At 46.4% G+C, this 17678-nt stretch overlaps 1 protein-coding gene across 1 annotated transcript in view; it reads left to right on the top strand.

The window, feature by feature from the left end:
• The window catches only part of RBFA (ribosome binding factor A), a 35008-nt gene that overhangs the window by 1742 nt on the left and 15588 nt on the right, over positions 1-17678 (top strand). Inside the window, exons 3-5 of the mRNA XM_075314666.1 lie at positions 4496-4669; positions 13032-13144; positions 17287-17371. Of these exons, the coding sequence (XP_075170781.1) occupies positions 4496-4669; positions 13032-13144; positions 17287-17371 (372 nt within the window). The remainder of the gene's footprint in view (positions 1-4495; positions 4670-13031; positions 13145-17286; positions 17372-17678) is intronic.

Below are 17678 nucleotides of genomic sequence, written 5' to 3' on the forward strand. Positions count from 1 at the left end.
CACCTTTTCATAGGTGCGGATTTGACGTTTTTTTTTTTTATATATATATTCAATTTGAATAGGCAAAATCCGCACGAAAATCCGCAACAATAATTGACATGCTGCAGATATTTCCGCACGAAAATCCGCACAATTTCCGCTGCGGAAAAATCCGCAGTGTGGGCTCAGCATTTCCCAAATGCCATAGAAATGGCTGGGGAGTAGCTGTGCTGCAGATTTCTGGAAAATCCGCGGCTTTTCCGCTAGAAATCTGTGGCAAAATCCGCGCATTTTCCTCAGCGTGGGCACATGGTCTCAGTGTTCATCAGATAAGGACATTCCTCAAAGGAATACCTGGATAAGAAGCCGATCCAATATCCCCATTACAGCCATCAGTCAGTTCCTCAGTTTCTCACCCTCCAGCCCAGATGCGGTCAAAATAGTGAGGGTGCAGGTTCAGGGGGCAAAGGAGTGGTTTTCTTGGGTCATTGTACCCTGCTATGTTCCCAATTTAACCATATTGGCTATAGTGTATCCGTATTATCTATACTAAATCTGACTGTTGGTTCATTGTTGGATTTTGAATCCTTTCTAGTACTATCACCTTCACATCCGCTAGGGTCATTTTAGGGCCTGAAGGGATAGTCTTCGTTGAGCGGGGGCGCCAGGTGCGCAGGCTTTAGGGTGCCGACCTCCGCGGCATAAAGGAAAGGGCGAGTTTAGGGCGATATAAGGGTCAGGCCCCTCCCTTGTACTCTATAAATATCTATTGAAGTTTTTATTATTAATCTATGATATAGGTGTTGGGATTTTTCCTTTCCCCTTTTTAATTACTGAATATTAATAAAATTGTGAATTTTAAGAGTTATTTTGCTTTAGTTTTTTACCTATTACAGTAGTAGGGTTTTTCGTTGAGATTTTCTGAAATTTTATCCTCACATAAATAAACCATAAATTAAAATAACTAAACCATAGATAAACCATAACTAAAATAACAGATATATCTACAGGTTTAATTTCCCATGGGCACATAGCCTTAAGCCTGCTTTACACAGGACGACCGATTGTGCGATTTCACAATCGATTGTACCCGCCCCCGTCGTTTTTGCGTCACGGGCAAATCACTGCCCGTGGCGCACAAACTCGTTTAACCCCCGTCACACGTACTTACCTTCCGGACGACCTCGCTGTGGGCAACGAACATCCACTTCCTGAAGTGAGAGGGACGTTCGGCGTCACAGCAACGTCACACAGCCGCCGGCCAATAGAAGCGGAGGGGCGGAGATGAGCGGGATGTAAACATCCCGCCCACCTCCTTCTTTCCATTAAACCGGCGGGTGCCGTGGGACGCAGGTACGCTGTGTTCATCGGTCCCGTGGTGTCACATGGAGCAACGTGTGATGCCACGGAAACAATGAACAACCTGCACCCATGAAAATAAACGAGATTATGAAAGTTAACGATGAGTACACGACTCATGATCTGTGAGCGATACTGCGTCGTTCAGAGGTGTCACACGAAACAACGTCATGCGCTATGCCGGATGTGCGTCACGAAAACCGTGACCCCGACGACATATCGCACAATCTATCATCTCGTGTAAAGCTCGCATTAGAGCTTCTTTTTAGTCTACAAGCCAGATCTATCCTGTTATAATTAGGCTGTGTCCGCACTTTGTGTTTTTGCATGTGTTTACGCAGCGTTTTGAACTGCAGCGTTTTAATGCCAAAATGCATGCGTTTTGATTTTCAAGCATAGTCTATGGGAAATTGTGATTTGTGTGCACAATGCTGTTAAAAACGCAGCATTTCAGTTGCAGAAAATTTGGCAAAAACTCAGCGTTTAAAGAAGCAGCATGTCAATTGTTTTTGCCATTTTTGGCAGCGTTTTGCTAACATTAGAGTCAATGAAAACTTTCAAAACGCAACCTAAATCAAAATCCCAGCGTTTAACATGCTTTTTTGATGCAGAAAACATGCCTTTTGACAAAATAAACGCATGCGTTTTTTACTTTATAATAATGGCATGATATGTCCCTTTACACACACATAGTCCGACAATTAAATGATTGAAAATGCATAATTTAACGTTATTTTATGCATAAATATTAACAGTTATAATTTTAATAAAATTAGCTATTTTGTACATTATTTTAATCATGATATTTATCATTTTTTTTTCCCGTTTTTTTTCATAGTGTTTGAATGTTTAAACTTTATTTAGTAGTGTATTTGTATTCAAAAGGCATCTGACTTTAAGCAATGAAAAAGCATGTAAATCGCGGTTAAAACGCGGTAAAAACGCAAGCGTATTTGCAGCGTTTTGTGGTCAAAACCAAATTTGACAAAGACAATTTCTGCCAGAGGATGCATTTAGAACTTCAATAAACTCAACGCAAAGTGCGCACATAGCCTTAGAGATGACCGACCCCTGGAAGTTCAGTTCAGTGGCTTCAGCTGAACTTTAAATTAAGATCGGTTTGGGACCCGGACTAAAGCGGGCTTTACACACTGTGATATCGGTCTCGATATCGCTAGCGTGGGTACCCGCCCCCATCTGTTGCGCGACACGGGCAAATCGCTGCCCGTGCCACACAACATCGCCCTGACCCGTCACACACCTGCCCGGCGACGTCGCTGTGACCGGCGAACCGCCTCCTTTCTAAGGGGGCGGTCCGTGCGGCGTCACTGAGCGGCCGCCCAATAGCAGCGGAGGGGCGGAGCTGAGCGGGACGTAACATCCCGCCCACCTCCTTCCTTCCGCATAGCGGCCGGGAGGCTGGTAGGGAGAGCTTCCTCGTTCCTGCGGTGTCACACGGAGCGATGTGTGCTGCCGCAGGAACGAGGAACAACCTCGTTACTGCTGCAGTAACGATTTTTGAGAATGGACCCCCATGTCACCGATGAGCGATTTTGCAGGTTTTTGCAACGATGCAAAATCGCTCATCGGTGTCACACGCAACAACATCGCTAATGCGGCCAGATGTGCGTCACCAATTCCGTGACCCCAACGAGTTCGCATTAGCGATGTCGTAGCGTGTAAAGCCCCCTAAACGAGCCAAGATTGATTCACTTTGGACTTAGTATAACCTTTTTGTCGGTGGTGTTTCATCTTTATATGTGTGCACAGTAGTACAGTTGACCAGGTTTATGCACCTTATGAACAGAAACCATATCAAGCCCAAAGTGTCCCCATCTGTCTCATTACAGTGACTGGTTCTGTCTGAATCAAATATTTTGGAGATTTCGATGGAAATCTTGCCATAAATGCTCAGCTAGGAGCACAAAATAAAGGCAAACCTCCTCAATTCAAAATGTAATTTCCCCCAAAATTGTAACAATAAAAACTAACTCTTCCTGTAAAAAGAAAAATAAAAAACGCTACTCATGCCCAAAATCTGTCAACAGAAATATAGAAGATTCCATCTTATTGGTGATAAAAAAAGCTGTGGAAAAAGAACATGGCTTTCCCCCAAAAATCCATTGCCCCAGCCCATACTCACCGAGATATGTAGAAGTATTTGTGTTATTACCATATACTGTGAGCCCTCGCGGGCAGGGTCCTCTCTCCTCCTGTACCAGTCTGTGCCTTGTATTGTTCATGATTATTGTGCTTGTCTATGTATGCCCCTTTTCACATTAAAGCACCATGTCATAAATGGCGCTATAATAATATAAAATGACATGTCAGATTTGGAAAAAAATTTGGCGTAGTCAGGAAGACATGCCTCGCTGGGAAGGGGTTACATTTTAAATTAATGGTTTTCACATAATTTCCCAATGTTATATTTGTGGATCTCTGAGACCTTTCATTCAGTATCCATATCTCCCCTCTGCTGTAAGACTGGTTGCTCACTGCGACAATGATCCCCTGACCTACCTACCCTCGTTTTAAAATTTCCGATGACGATGAATTCTGTCAGTCCAATTTTTCTGAAGACGCCAGTTACCAAGATTGTGCTCTAACAATTAAAATTTACACAACGATTTTTCTCTGTTAGACGATAGACTCGCTCTTTGCATGAAACATTTATATTGTGCTAGCACTTTTTCAGACCTTTAAAACCTTTATACAAACCAAATAAAATTGATGTATGGCGTATTGTTTTACTTCATGTCTGGAAGAATCCGCACTTTTCATTTGGAAAAAACAGCAAAAATACTTAGGTCGTCAGTTTTTTTGGGGGTTTTTTTGTTTTTTTTTCACATGTAGACCAGTGTAATTTCTTCAGATACGGAGGGATACATGTAGATATTCTTCATGGGACTTTTTATCCAGCTGCAAGATATTGAAACAAGTAACAAGTGTTATTCATGTGATATTAGTTCACAGAACGTCTTTGCTTCATGGCTCTCTCCAAGATCCGATATGTAAGGAGATTTCTCAGCATAGCATGTGATGAGCTATTGATAGTACAGCCTATCAGTGTACAATCCTGCACTAATCCGTGGGAGTTTAGGAATGACAATTTGCTGCTGACGTATATTACAGCTTGTTTTATTGTGTTTCCCTGCAGAAAGATAAACCACATGGTTTAATGAGTTTGATGAAAGCGCAAGAGAAAGAAAATCGAGGCTATACTGCCCGGATTAAGATTCTGAATTCAATCTTATACAAAGCATTATCCGGCCTCCTGAGCACTGCAGAAGTCTGCGATGAAGTTTTTGATCTTCAAATTGAACTATCAAAGGTAAGATGCAGCCCTGTCATAAGATGGCTAACTTGTTAATATCCTCTCAAAGGGGGTTGTCCAGGACTTGTGGATTCATGACCATCTTTAGAATATGCGACCAGTGTGTTATCGTAATATGGACCGCAGCGACAGGATGCGCACAGTGTACAGAGCCAGTACAGCACAGCTCCGCACACTATGCAGTGCTCATCCTCTGGTACTGCGAGACTGCTCCCATTTACTTAGGAGCTTGGCTGCAATATCCAGAAGCAGCCCCTATATGGTGTATGGAGATATACTGTTCCAGCCCTATACACTGTAGTCATTCTGACGCAGCTGGAGCTGTAAACACCTAGTCAGTGAGGTGCCGGGTGTCTGACCCCACTGTCTGACATTGATAGTTATTGATAACTATTAATTACGATAGATCATAAATATATGTCCTGGAGAAATCATTTAAAGGTGTTTTTAAATGGTTCTCATGACATCACTACAAAATACCAGTGACTGTCTGCTGTCTCCAATATTATGTCATCCTTGTATGTAAAACTGATTTTTCCATAAATTAACTCCTTTTGTTTCCCTACCTAAATCCAATTTCCGTGGGTGATTCTGTCTTAACTCCCAAGCAGCACACTCACTGTATTGGGATTAGATTTGACTCAATCTTTCCTTGACTCCCTATATTTCACCATGTGCTCATTCATGTCACCTGCACCTCCAAAAACCTCTCAAGAATCAACCTTTTCTTACTCTTGACGCAAAAACATCTTCCTGCTGTTCTGATTTATTCTCTCACGGACTATTGCAACTCTCTTCTAATCTATCTCTCTCTTATTAAACCCTCCCTTCTCCAATCTATTCTGAATGCGGCAGCCAGGATCATATTTTTGTCTCTGTGCAGCCACTTCACCGTTGCCTCCACTCTGTGCCAGTTATTACACTGGTTTCCCTTCTACTACAGAGAACAATACAAACTTACACTCTCACACCTCGACCTCTCTTCCTTCATCTGTCTACCAACACACCTGTACTTTCCATACTGTTAATGATGTTACCTGGAATTAAAACCTTCCACTCCCTACTCCAATACTTCTCTTGAGCTGCATTGGTGCTCTACGTAAGACAATCCAGTTAATCCCAGTATCCTGAGTTTCAATTGTGCTGTAAAAACACATTTCTTCAGCGCTCTATTGGGAGACCCAGACGATTGGGGTATAGCTACTGCCCTCCGGAGGCCACACAAAGCACTACACTAAAAAGTGCAAGGCCCCTCCCCCTCTGGCTATACCCCCCCGTGGTATCACGGGTTCTCCAGTTTTAGCTTTGTGTGCGAAGGAGGTCAGACATCCACGCATAGCTCCACAGATTTTAGTCAGCAGTAGCTGCTGACTATTTCGGATGGAAGAAAAGAGGACACATATAGTGTCCCCAGCATGCTCCCTTCTCACCCCTGGATGGTGTTGTAAGGTTGAGGTACCTATTGCTGGTACGGAGGCTGGAGCCCACATGCTGCTTTCCTTCCACATCCCCCTGAGGGGCTCTGAGGAAGTGGGATCCTGCCGGCCTCAAAGCTCTGACGCCGGGCTCCATCCACAGACCCATTTGAACCTGCTGGATACGGAGCTGGAGTACCGTTCAGGGACATGGCCCTGCACCATTACAGGTACTCTGTGTCCCCGTACACACAGGCACAGCACACTCCAGACTTGCTGGGTGTGCTAGTGCGCCGGGGACAGTAAAGGGTTACAGTCACTGCAGCTTTGCTGAGTGACTTTGTGTTTTGGGAACTACCGCGCCGGACGCTCCGGGAGCGGCGGCGCGGCTGGGACTTGTAGTTCGCCGGGGACTGGGCGCCGACCGCGCTTTTACGGCGGCGGCGCTTATAACTCCAGTCCCCGGCTTCTGCGGCCTAGTGCCGCTTCGTTCCCGCCCCCTCCCTGTCACTCAGGGAAGGGGACAGGCGCTGAGCAATCAGCAGCGCCGAGGGCTGGAGCCTTTTTACATGCTCCAGCCCTCTCACTGCACTCTGTCGGACGCCGGATTCCCGCTCTGCCTTGGGGGCACGCCCACGGCCCGCCCCTACTCACACGAGCTGGGGAAGAAGCCGGCAGCCATTACTGCAGAGCTCGGGGCACCAAGGCAGGACAGTGGCGATCATACACCCGCTTATAGGCGGGCGGTAAGAGGCACAATAGTGCTGACCACGATATAACTGCAGTGTATACATGTGTGTTTTTAACTACATAGGTCGCTATATGCCCGCTTGGGGAGCGACACATCAGCAGCAGGAAAGCAGGTGTGCTAAAGCACAGGCTTTCTAGGCTGCTTGTTTTGCACGACTGAGGTGTTCATTTGTGTTTATGCTTATATGCTATACATTGCACTGTACAGTCGCTAGTCTTAGCTATATTCTCCTGGAATGGCTAGACTACAGCAGCAGAAAACCAAGGGTGCTGGGGCACAGGTTTTTTTCTATGCTGCTTGTATTGCATGGGCTGCAGTGTGCATTTGTACTTGTGCTTGTATGCTATACATTGCACTGTATGGTCACTCTTCTGGGCTATATTCCCCGAGATGACTAGTCTACAGCAGCAGAAGAGCAGAGGTGCCAGGGCACAGGCTTCTATGCTGCTTGTATTGCATGTGCTGCAGTGTTCATTTGTACTTGTGCTTGTATGCTATACATTGCACTGTAGGGTCACTCTTCTGGGCTATATTCCCCTAGATGACTAGTATACAGCAGCAGAAGAGCAGGGGTGCCAGGGCACAGGCTTCTATGCTGCTTGTATTGCTTGTGCTGCAGTGGTCATTTGTACTTTATGCCTGTATGCTATACATTGCAATGTACGGTCACCAATCTTGGCTATATACTTCTAGATAGCTAGTCGGCAGCGGCAAAAAAGCAACACAGTTTTCAGTGCTGTTTTTACTACATGGGATGCTGTTCATGACACCGTCCCATTGTGTGCATGCTCCCCTGTAGCACGTCGTCTGCCGGGGTCTCTAGCACTTCGTCTGCCGGGGCTCTACTAGTTGTGGCCAAAGAAACCTCCTGTCAACCCTGTCCATGGACAGGGACGGAGTAGTCATAATATAGAGACTTGCACCCATGGGCAATCTACTTGAACAAAAGGCAGCTCTTCAGGGCTTTGATACTGACATCGCTCTCAATCCGGATACACCGGGTGGTAACGCCATACGGAATGATCCTATACCGTCCACCAATGGAAGGTTGGATCTTTCTCCCTCAGCTCCCCCAGTGGAGATAGGAGACGAACAGGAGAAGTTCCTTTTCAGTGTCTCACGCAGATATTGAGTATTTTTCTGGCCACGCTGACTTCAGAGAAGCAGTCCAGGAACACCACGCTTACCAGATAAGCGTCTTCTCCAAACGTTTTTAGGATACACGTTATCCCTTTTTTCCCCTGACGTGGTCAGCGCTGGACCCAGGGTCCAAAGGTGGATTCTCCAATCTCCAGGCTTGCATATAGAGCCATAGTTGCACTGGAGATGGGGCTTCACTTCAAGATGCCATTCACAGACAGATGGACTCTGGTTGAAATCTGTCTAGGAGGCTATCGGCGTGTCGGTTGCTCCGGCATCCACAGCCGTATTGGCAACCTAACCTTTTCTGCTGTTCTTGCGCAGCTGACCTTGAGCAGGGACATCTGTACCGCAGAGGCGTCCGTAACCCCGCAATGTCTGCACTGCGACTTACCCTGTTAATGCTGTCCTAAAAGTACAGTCGAGGTTTCGGTCCTTCCCAAGCTCCGGCAGGTCCCAATTGTCCTCGTGCAAAAGGGCTACAAAACCTCAGACGGGCTCAGATTCCGGCCGGGCTCAATCTCGCCCAAGGAAGGCAGTCGGAGGAACCGCTACCAAGGCGGTCTCCTCATGACTCTCAGCTCTCTCTCTCTCTCCGCATCCGCGGTTGATGGCAGACTCCCCCGCCTTTGGCGACATTTAGCTGCCACAGGTCACAGACCGGTGGGTGACGGACATTGTGCTCACGTGCACAGGACAGTGTTCTGTTCTCGTCCTCCGACTCCATTCTTCAGAACGGCCCCACCTCTCCACCGAGCAGATGCCCTGCTGCAGGCGGTGGACGCTCTAACAGCAGAAGGAGTGGTGATCCCTGTCCCCCCTCAGGAACGAGGGCGAGGGTTTGTACTCCAATCTCTTTGTGGCTCCAAAAAATGGACGGTTCCTTCCGTCCTGTTCTGGTTCTGAAACTGCTCAACGAGCATGCGAACGCCAGGCGGTTCCGGATGGGATCCCTCCGATCCGTCATTGCCTCAATGTCTCGAGGAGACTTCCTTGCCTCAACAGACATCAAAGATGCCTATCTCCACGTGCCAATTGCTACGGAGCACCAACGTTTTCTACGTTTTGTGATAGGAGACGAACATCTTCTGTTCGTAGCTCTGCCATTCAGTCTGGCGACAGCCCCACGGGTGGGCACCAAGGTCATGGCAGCAGTGGTAGCAGTCTTGCACTCTCACGGACACCCGGTGATTCCGTACTTGGACGATCTACTCGTCAAAGCAACCTCCCTCGAGGCATGCCAACGCAGCCTGAATGTTACGCTGGAGACTCTCCAGACTTTCGGGTGGATCATCAATTTGGCAAGGTCAAATCTGTCTCCGACTCAATCACTAACGTATCTCGGCAGGGAGTTTCATACTCTATCAGCCATAGTGAAGCTTCCGCTGAACCAGCAGCGTTCACTGCGGACAGAGGTGCAGTCTCTCCTTCAAGGCCAGTCGCACCCCTTAAGGCGCCTCATGCACTTCCTAAGGAAGATGGTGGCAGCCATCGAGGCAGTTCTCTTTGCGCAGTTTCATCTGCGCCAACGGCAATGGGACATTCTCCGCCAATGGGATGGGCAGTCAACCTCCCTGGACGGGAAGTCTCCCTTTCCCTGACGGCCGAGGACTCTCTGCAATAGTGGCTTATTCCCACCTCATTGCCATAGCCCCCATCCTGGGCAGTGGTCACGACAGATACGAGTCTGTCAGGGTGGGGAGCAGTTTGTCTCCGCCACATGGCTCAGGGGACGTGGACTCAGCAGGAGTCCACCCTTCAGTTCGATGTGCTGGAAATCGGGGCAGGGTATCTTACCCTATTAGCTTTCCAAAAGTGGCTAGAAGGGAGCAGATCCGAATCCAGTCGGACATCTCCACAGCGGTGGCATACATCAACCACCAAGGAGGGACACGCAGTCAGCAGCCTTCCAGGAAGTCCGGCGAATCCTCATGTGGGTGGAGGACACAGCATCCACCATATCCGCAGTTCACATCCCGGGCGTAGAAAACTGGGAAGCAGGCTTCCTCAGTCGCCAGGGCATGGACGCGGGGGAATGGTCCCTTCACCCGGACGTGTTTCAGGAAATCTGTTGCCGCTGGGGGGGGGGCCGGACGTCGACCTAATGGCGTCTCGGCACACCAACAAGGTCCCGGCATTTATGGCACGATCGCGCGATCACAGAGCTCTGGCGGCAGACGCCTTAGTGCAAGATTGGTCGCAGTTCCGGCTCACATATGTGTTTCCACCTCTGGCACTCTTGCCCAGAGTACTGCGCAAAAATCAGATCCGATTGCAGCCGCGTCATACTCGTCGCACCAGACTGGCCGAGGAGATCGTGGTACCCGGATCTGTGGCATCTCACGGTCGGCCGACCGGGGTCACTACCAGACCGACCAGACTTACTGTCTCAAGGGCCGTTTTCTCCATCGGAATTCTGCGGCCCTGAACCTGACTGTGTGGCTTGTGTGTCCTGGATCCTAGCGTCTTCAGGATTATCCCAAGGGGTCGTTGCCACCATGAGACAGGCTAGGAAGCCCACGTCTGCTAAGATCTACCACAGAACGTGGAAGGTTTTCTTAATCTGGTGCTCTACTCAGGGAGTGTCTCCCTGGCCATTTGCATTGCCTATCTTTCTTTCCTTCCTACAATAGGAGTTAGAAAAGGCCTTGTCGCTAGACTCCCTCAAAGGGCAAGTCTCAGCACTATCCGTGTTTTTTCAGAAGCGTCTAGCACGTCTTTCTAAGGTGCGCACGTTCCCGCAGGGGGTTTGTCATATCGTACCCCCGTACAAGCGGCCGTTGGATCCATGGGATCTGAACAGGGTTCTAGTTGCTCTCCAGAAGCCGCCTTTCGAGCCTCTGAAGGAAGTTTCCTTTTCTCGCCTGTCACAGAAGGTGGCGTTTCTCGTTGCGATCACATCGCTTCGGCGAGTGTCTGAGCTGGCAGCTTTGTCATCCAAGGCTCCCTTCCTGGTGTTTCACCAGGACAAGGTAGTGCTGCGCATCATTCCGGAGTTTCTCCCTAAGGTAGTATCCTCGTTTCATCTTAATCAGGATATCTCCTTACCGTCCTTTTGCACTCATCCGGTTCACCGGTATGAGAATGATTTACGTTTGCTAGATCTGGTGAGAGCACTCAGAATCTACATTTCACGCACGGCGCCCGTACGCCGTTCCGATGCCCTTGTCGCTGGTACGCGCAAGAGGTTGCAGGCTTCTAAAGCCACCCTGGCTCGATGGATCAAAGAACCAATTCTGGAAGCCTACCGTTTTGCAGGGCTTCCGGTTCTTTCAGGGCTGAAAGCCCATTCAACCAGAGCCGTGAGTGCGTCCTGGGCGCTACGACACCAGGCTTCGGCTCAACAGGTGTGCCAGGCAGCTACCTGGTCGAGTCTGCACACTTTCACCAAACATTATCAGGTGCATACCTATGCTTCGGCGGACGCCAGCCTAGGTAGAAGAGTCCTGCAGGCGGCAGTGACATCCCCGTAGGGGAGGGCTGTTTTGCAGCTCTAACATGAGGTATCTCTTTACCCACCCAGGGACAGCTTTTGGACGTCCCAATCGTCTGGGTCTCCCAATAGAGCGCTGAAGAAGAAGGGAATTTTGTTACTTACCGTAAATTCCTTTTCTTCTAGCTCTTATTGGGAGACCCAGCACCCGCCCTGTTGTCCTTCGGGATTTCTTGGTTGTTTGCGGGTACACATGTTGTTCATGTTGAACGGTTTTTTCAGTTCTCCGACGTTATTCGGAGTTAATTTGTTTAAACCAGTTATTGGCTTCCTCCTTCTTGCTTTGGCACTAAAACTGGAGAACCCGTGATACCACGGGGGGGTATAGCCAGAGGGGGAGGGGCCTTGCACTTTTTAGTGTAGTGCTTTGTGTGGCCTCCGGAGGGCAGTAGCTATACCCCAATCGTCTGGGTCTCCCAATAAGAGCTAGAAGAAAAGGAATTTACGGTAAGTAACAAAATTCCCTTCTTCATTAGGCTGGCCTATCAACTCCCCTCACTGTGCTGCTCCCTTCCTATATTTTCCTCAGAATGTAATTCCTCTTAGGCTATGTGCGCACTAGATAGTGCCTTTTTCTTAAGGAAAAAAAACAGACCTTCTGAAAGAATCCCGCACCCGCGGTAAAAACGGCACCCATGTTTTTGCTACGGATTTTCTGCAAGTTGGTCTCCGTGTTTTTTACCATTACCTATGGAAAAGAAGTGACATGCTCCTTAATTCCGCAGCGGAAAATCCGCGGGTATAAAAAAAAAAACGCAGTGTGCGCACAGCATTTTCTCAAACCCATAGGATTTGCTGGGGAATGACTGCAGCAATGTTACACATTTTCTGCAGCAATTCCGCGGTAAATCCGCAGCGTGCGCACAGGGCCGTATACTGTTTCCACACCCTCCATGCACTGAGTAAAACTTTGTATCTGTACCCATCTAAATACTGACTGGTTCATGCATCATTATTAGAATGCCCCTATTATTTTGCTGGCTGGATCATACAATACAAGCGCTTTAACGTCTTGTTTCCCCCCCCCCATTTCCACATAGATTGTAAGCTTGCAAACAGGGCTTTGTTGAGTTGTGTTAATCTGTAATGTCCCATATTGACTGTATATGTCCCCTCTGAATTGTAAACTGCTGCGGAATATGTTGCCACTATAGAAATAAGAAAATATATATATATTTTGTACCTATTTTAGAACTGCTCCAATTGTAACAACCTATAAAGAAGTGTACTTTAGTACCAACATTTCTTCAAAAACAGTGAGAAAAAAATCTAATCTAACGCACACTTGGGGAAAAAATATGAAATTAATGAGATTTTTATTCAAATAAGGTATATCATATGTTCCATATATGTATTTCTGAACACTATACATTCTGCTATAGTTATTGAGCATTCAATGGCTGAAGCCCTAGAAACCTTTTCATGTTTAATGAAGACCTATGACTTTCCAGGTAGTCCTTGCATTGTATGAAGGGCACAGCAGAGGTGAAGATTATATACATAAAACCTGTTTTCAGTGATCACTATGCATTTTCATACTTTACTTCTTGATTATTGTAGGTGTCTGTAACAGTGGACTTTTCTATCTGTCGTGCTTATTGGATAACCAGCGGAAATAAGGAAACTGATGTTCAGATTGAAACGGTTCTTCAGAACTATGCTCCTCGTTTTCGGTATTGCACATTCGTTTTCTATCCTATAGATGCGCATATAATTAATAATGCATTTTTTTTTAATACGCATGCTTTATGTTAGGACAAGATCGTACCTATAAGATACAACTATGTTATGGCTATGCAGTATCTTTCACATTTCTATGTTATTTGTGACAAGCAACCAAGATGTTACAGGTACAACTATAGTGCAAGTCACTGGTGATACCAGCGGTGATGTAGATGTCTACACAACCAGACATAACATTAAAACCACTGCTGGGTGAAGGACTTAGGCCAGAATCACACTTGCTAGTGCCTCGTGTGTAACTCGCGCAAGTCTCTCATGGTAGAACCCGGCTTGGCCGCACACTCCCCTGACAGGAGCGGGTCGGTTGCATGTATCTCTATGCAGCTCAGATGCTCTTGTATGCATAGTGTGAGGCCATGCCGGGTTCTACCATGAGAGACTCGCGCAAGTTACACGTGAGGCACTAGCAAGTGTGATTCTGGCCTTAAAGGGAAGGTGTTGCGTGTTTTATTTTTGTATTAACCCCTTAACGACCTTTGACAGATATATCCGTCATGGAGCGTGGGACGTTAAGCCCCGTCCCCTGTCGCCGGCAGGATGCGGCAATCCGCGCACATATCAGCTGTTTTCAACAGCTGACAAGTGCGCCTGCATGTTACGAGTGGAATCGCATTCCACCCATATCTTTAACCCCTTACATCTCGCTGCCAAAGTCTGTCAGCGAGATGTATATACGTGCGGTCATGATTTTCACTTACCGCTGCCCCCACCGGACGTCACGTGAGTGATCACATGACTTTTGGTGGTTGCCATGGTAGCACAGGGTCATGTGATGACGCCTGTAGCTATGACAAGTCACTTTCGTTTTCACTCGGCCCGGAGCCAAATGAATCAGGAAGTGACCATATCTGCTGTCTACAGCTATATAGCTGTGATCAGCAGATAGGGCAGAGCGATCGGATTGCTGATCGCGATAGCCCCCTAGGGGGACTAGTAAAATTAAAAAAAAAAGTGAAAAAAAAAACAAAAAAACCTAAAAGTTCAAATCACCCCCCTTCCACCCTATTGAAAATTAAAGGGTTTAAAAAAAAAATAAATATACACATTTGGTATCGCCGCGTTCAGTAATGCCTGATCTATCAAAATATAAAATCAATTAATCTGATTGGTAAACGGCGTAGCGGCAAAAAAATGGCAAACGCCAACATTACGTTTTTTGGTCGCCGCAAGTTTTACACAAAATGCCATAACAGGCGATCAAAACGTAGCATCTGCGCAAAAATGGTACCAGTAAAAATGTCAGCTCGAGACGCAAAAAATAAGCAGTCACTGAGCCATAGATCCCAAAAAAATGAGAACGCTACAGGTTTCGGAAAATGGCGCAAAACGTGCGCCACTTTTATTGGACAAACTTGTGATTTTTGTTAACCCCTTAGATACAAGTAGACCTATTCATGTTTGGTGTCTACAAACTCGCACCGACCTGAGGCATCACAATAACACATCAGTTTTACCATACAGTGAACACTGTGAATAAAACATCCCAAAAACTATTGTGCCATCACACTTTTTTTGCAGTTTTTCCACACTTGGATTTTTTTGCTGTTTTTCAGTACACCATATGGTAAACTTATGGTTTAATTTAAAAGTACAACTCGTCCCGCAAAAAACAAGCCTTCATATGGCAAGATTGACGGAAAAATTAAAAAAGTTACGGCTCTCGGAAGAAGGGGAGCAAAAAACAAAACCGCAAAAACGGAAAGTGCCTGGGGCTGAAGGGGTTAATATAAGTAATTATGAAATCAAGTATTTTTAATACAAAACTAAATTCACTGTTTATTTAGTTCTTTAATTTTAGTTTTACTAAAGCACTAGGGGCTGTTTTCTTGCATTTGCTGTGTGTAACGACAGTTACCTCCTTTTATAGCAGCCCTCTGTGCAGTCACTCTGATAGTCGTGCTGCGACCCTATACTTAATACAGGACAGCTCCCTGCTGTGACCTGGTGCGCCCCCTGGGCTGTCCAGATCACAGCAGAGGGAGTAGATCAGCGCCATGTTTGTGCAGCTCACAGCGCATGCTGTGTGTTGCATCTTCCCCCTATCACCCATGCGGCCTGTGTGAGCATTGCAGGCGGACGTGCCGGCGGAACATTGAGGCGGGCGTGCCGGCGGAGCATTGCGGGCGAGCGTGCCGGCGGAGCATTGCAGGCAATAATAGAATAGTGCCAGCAGCACAGCTTGCTGGTTAGCCAAAGATGTATCAAAGTGCTGATGTTAACCATCCTCCACTGCCAAAAGCAATTGTAATTAATGCCTGAGCTTCAGAACTGGTCTATGAAGTAATGAAAGAAGGCGACCTGGTCTGATAGTTTTTGTTTTTTTTTTTTTTTTACATGATGTGGATGGATGCCATATTTACATCATTTACCTAGTGAAGAGATGCCATGGGAAGCTGGCTAAGACAGTGTAATGTTCTGGGCAATGTCCTGCTGGTAAATCTTGTGTCCTGATTCAAGGTGTTGACTTGATCTCCAAATGCCTTAGGTCTCAATATGATTGAATATCTTGTTATTCTGGAGAAACCAAACCACAAACTATAGCAGTTGATAGGTTATGTACACATTTACAGTAATCATCTGTTAGAACGGATCCAGTCGCAATCTGTTGGCAAAATATTGTGCAGACGCCACTTTTTTGGCAGTCTAAAAAAAATTATTTCAACTGGATCCATTTATTAATATGGAAGTCTATGGAAAACAGATCCATTAAATAGCCATCTATTATCTTCATTTAAAACTGATCAAGTAAGCAAAAAGTGGAGCTTTTTCAAATGGAAGAAAATGGCTAATTAATGGATCTTTTTCCCATAGACTTCACTGTTGAAAAAAACAAATCCAGTTGAAATTGTTTTTTTGTTCTGTTTTGAGGGGGGGGGTTTTTGACAGGCAAAAAAATCTATACATGTACAACTTTGGCCAATGGATTGCTGCTGGATCCATTCTAATGGATGGTTACTGAACATGACCAAAGCTTACAGGTCTTAAAGGGAACCTGTCATCAGTTTATTCCCTATTAAACAAAGATATCACCTTCTGCAGCTCCTGGGCTGCATTCTAGGAAGGTGCACCTTGTTACTGGCCCCCCTTGCAGACCCCTAAAAGAACTTTATAAAATCTTACCGTTTCCTATGCAAATGAATTTGGTTGGCCAGATGGGCGGGCTCTAATTAGTGTCCTGTCTCCCCCTCCTGCCGCTGTTCGTCGTCCCCAAGGCATGATTTAAATGGATGACGCCGCCCCGTCTTCATGCACGCTGCTGGAGTATCGAGCAGGCGCATTTCGCTGTGCCTCTATCGTGGGACTGAGCATAAAATTTCCCTTGCGTGAAGCGCCGGTGATGTAGTTGCGCAGGCGCGAGAATATGGGTGGCGCTGTGTATGACCTCACCAGCGTCATTCTCCTACCCGCCCATGATCTCGCGCCTGCGCAACTACATCACCAGTGCTCGCGCGAGGGAAGTTTTATGCTCAGCCCCGTGATAGGGGCATAGCAAAATGTGCCTGCACGAGACTCCAGCAGCGTGCACGAAGATGGAGGCGTCGTCGTCATTTATTTAATAAATCATGCCTGGGGGACGGCGAACAGCTGCAGGAGGGGGAGACAGTAGACTAATTAGAGCCCGCCCATCTGGCCAACCAAACTCATTTGCATAGGAAATGGTAAGATTTTATAAAATTCCTTTAGTGGTCTGCAAGGGGGGCCAGCAACAAGGTGCACCTTCCTAGAATGCAGCCCAGGAGCTGCAGAAGGTGATATCTTTGGTTTATTAGGGAAAAAAAAATGATGACCGGTTCCCTTTTAAGGTTTGCTCTGGCATATGGCTGCCGTGAAACTGGCAGATTTTGTTGCTATTCTATTCTAACATGGAACAAATATATGAAACTGCATCAAAGAGAAACTCTTTGTCATCCTTAGCGTCCAATCAGAGTTTCTTTCCTTCCTCAAGAGCAGAATATTATTTTAGACGTTTGTTTCATAAATTTCCACTTTAGACTTTTTGTAAAATATCATAGTTGCTATTTCATAATAAAGTTTTCCTGCACCTAAAGTAAAATTTTAATTTGTTTTTCAGACATCTCCTTTTGACTCATCAAATTCTTGGAAATGTTCCGACGATTCTGTTTTTGAAAGACCAAGAAAGTGCTAGAAGACAGGAGGTATGTGAGTATGGGAAATGAAAATAATGAGAATCTTTACGGCGTTTATTGGGTTAAATTTTAATATACTGATGGATGCGGCAGTAGAAATTATAAATCCATAGGATGTCATATGGTTTGGCTTTTCCCTCTCCTTTCAACTTTTGCAGAGCATAGGGTAAAATTCACGGCTAGTCAGCGACAGAACTGCATGTTAGGCCCCATTCACACATCAGTTTTTTGTCATCAGTCACAATCCGTTGGCTCGACGGATCTATCGCAGATTGTGGAAAAATTGATGCGACGGATCTGTTTTTTGACTGATCTG

This window comes from Anomaloglossus baeobatrachus, chromosome 6 (genome assembly GCF_048569485.1).
Source record: "Anomaloglossus baeobatrachus isolate aAnoBae1 chromosome 6, aAnoBae1.hap1, whole genome shotgun sequence".
NCBI lineage: Eukaryota > Metazoa > Chordata > Amphibia > Anura > Aromobatidae > Anomaloglossus > Anomaloglossus baeobatrachus.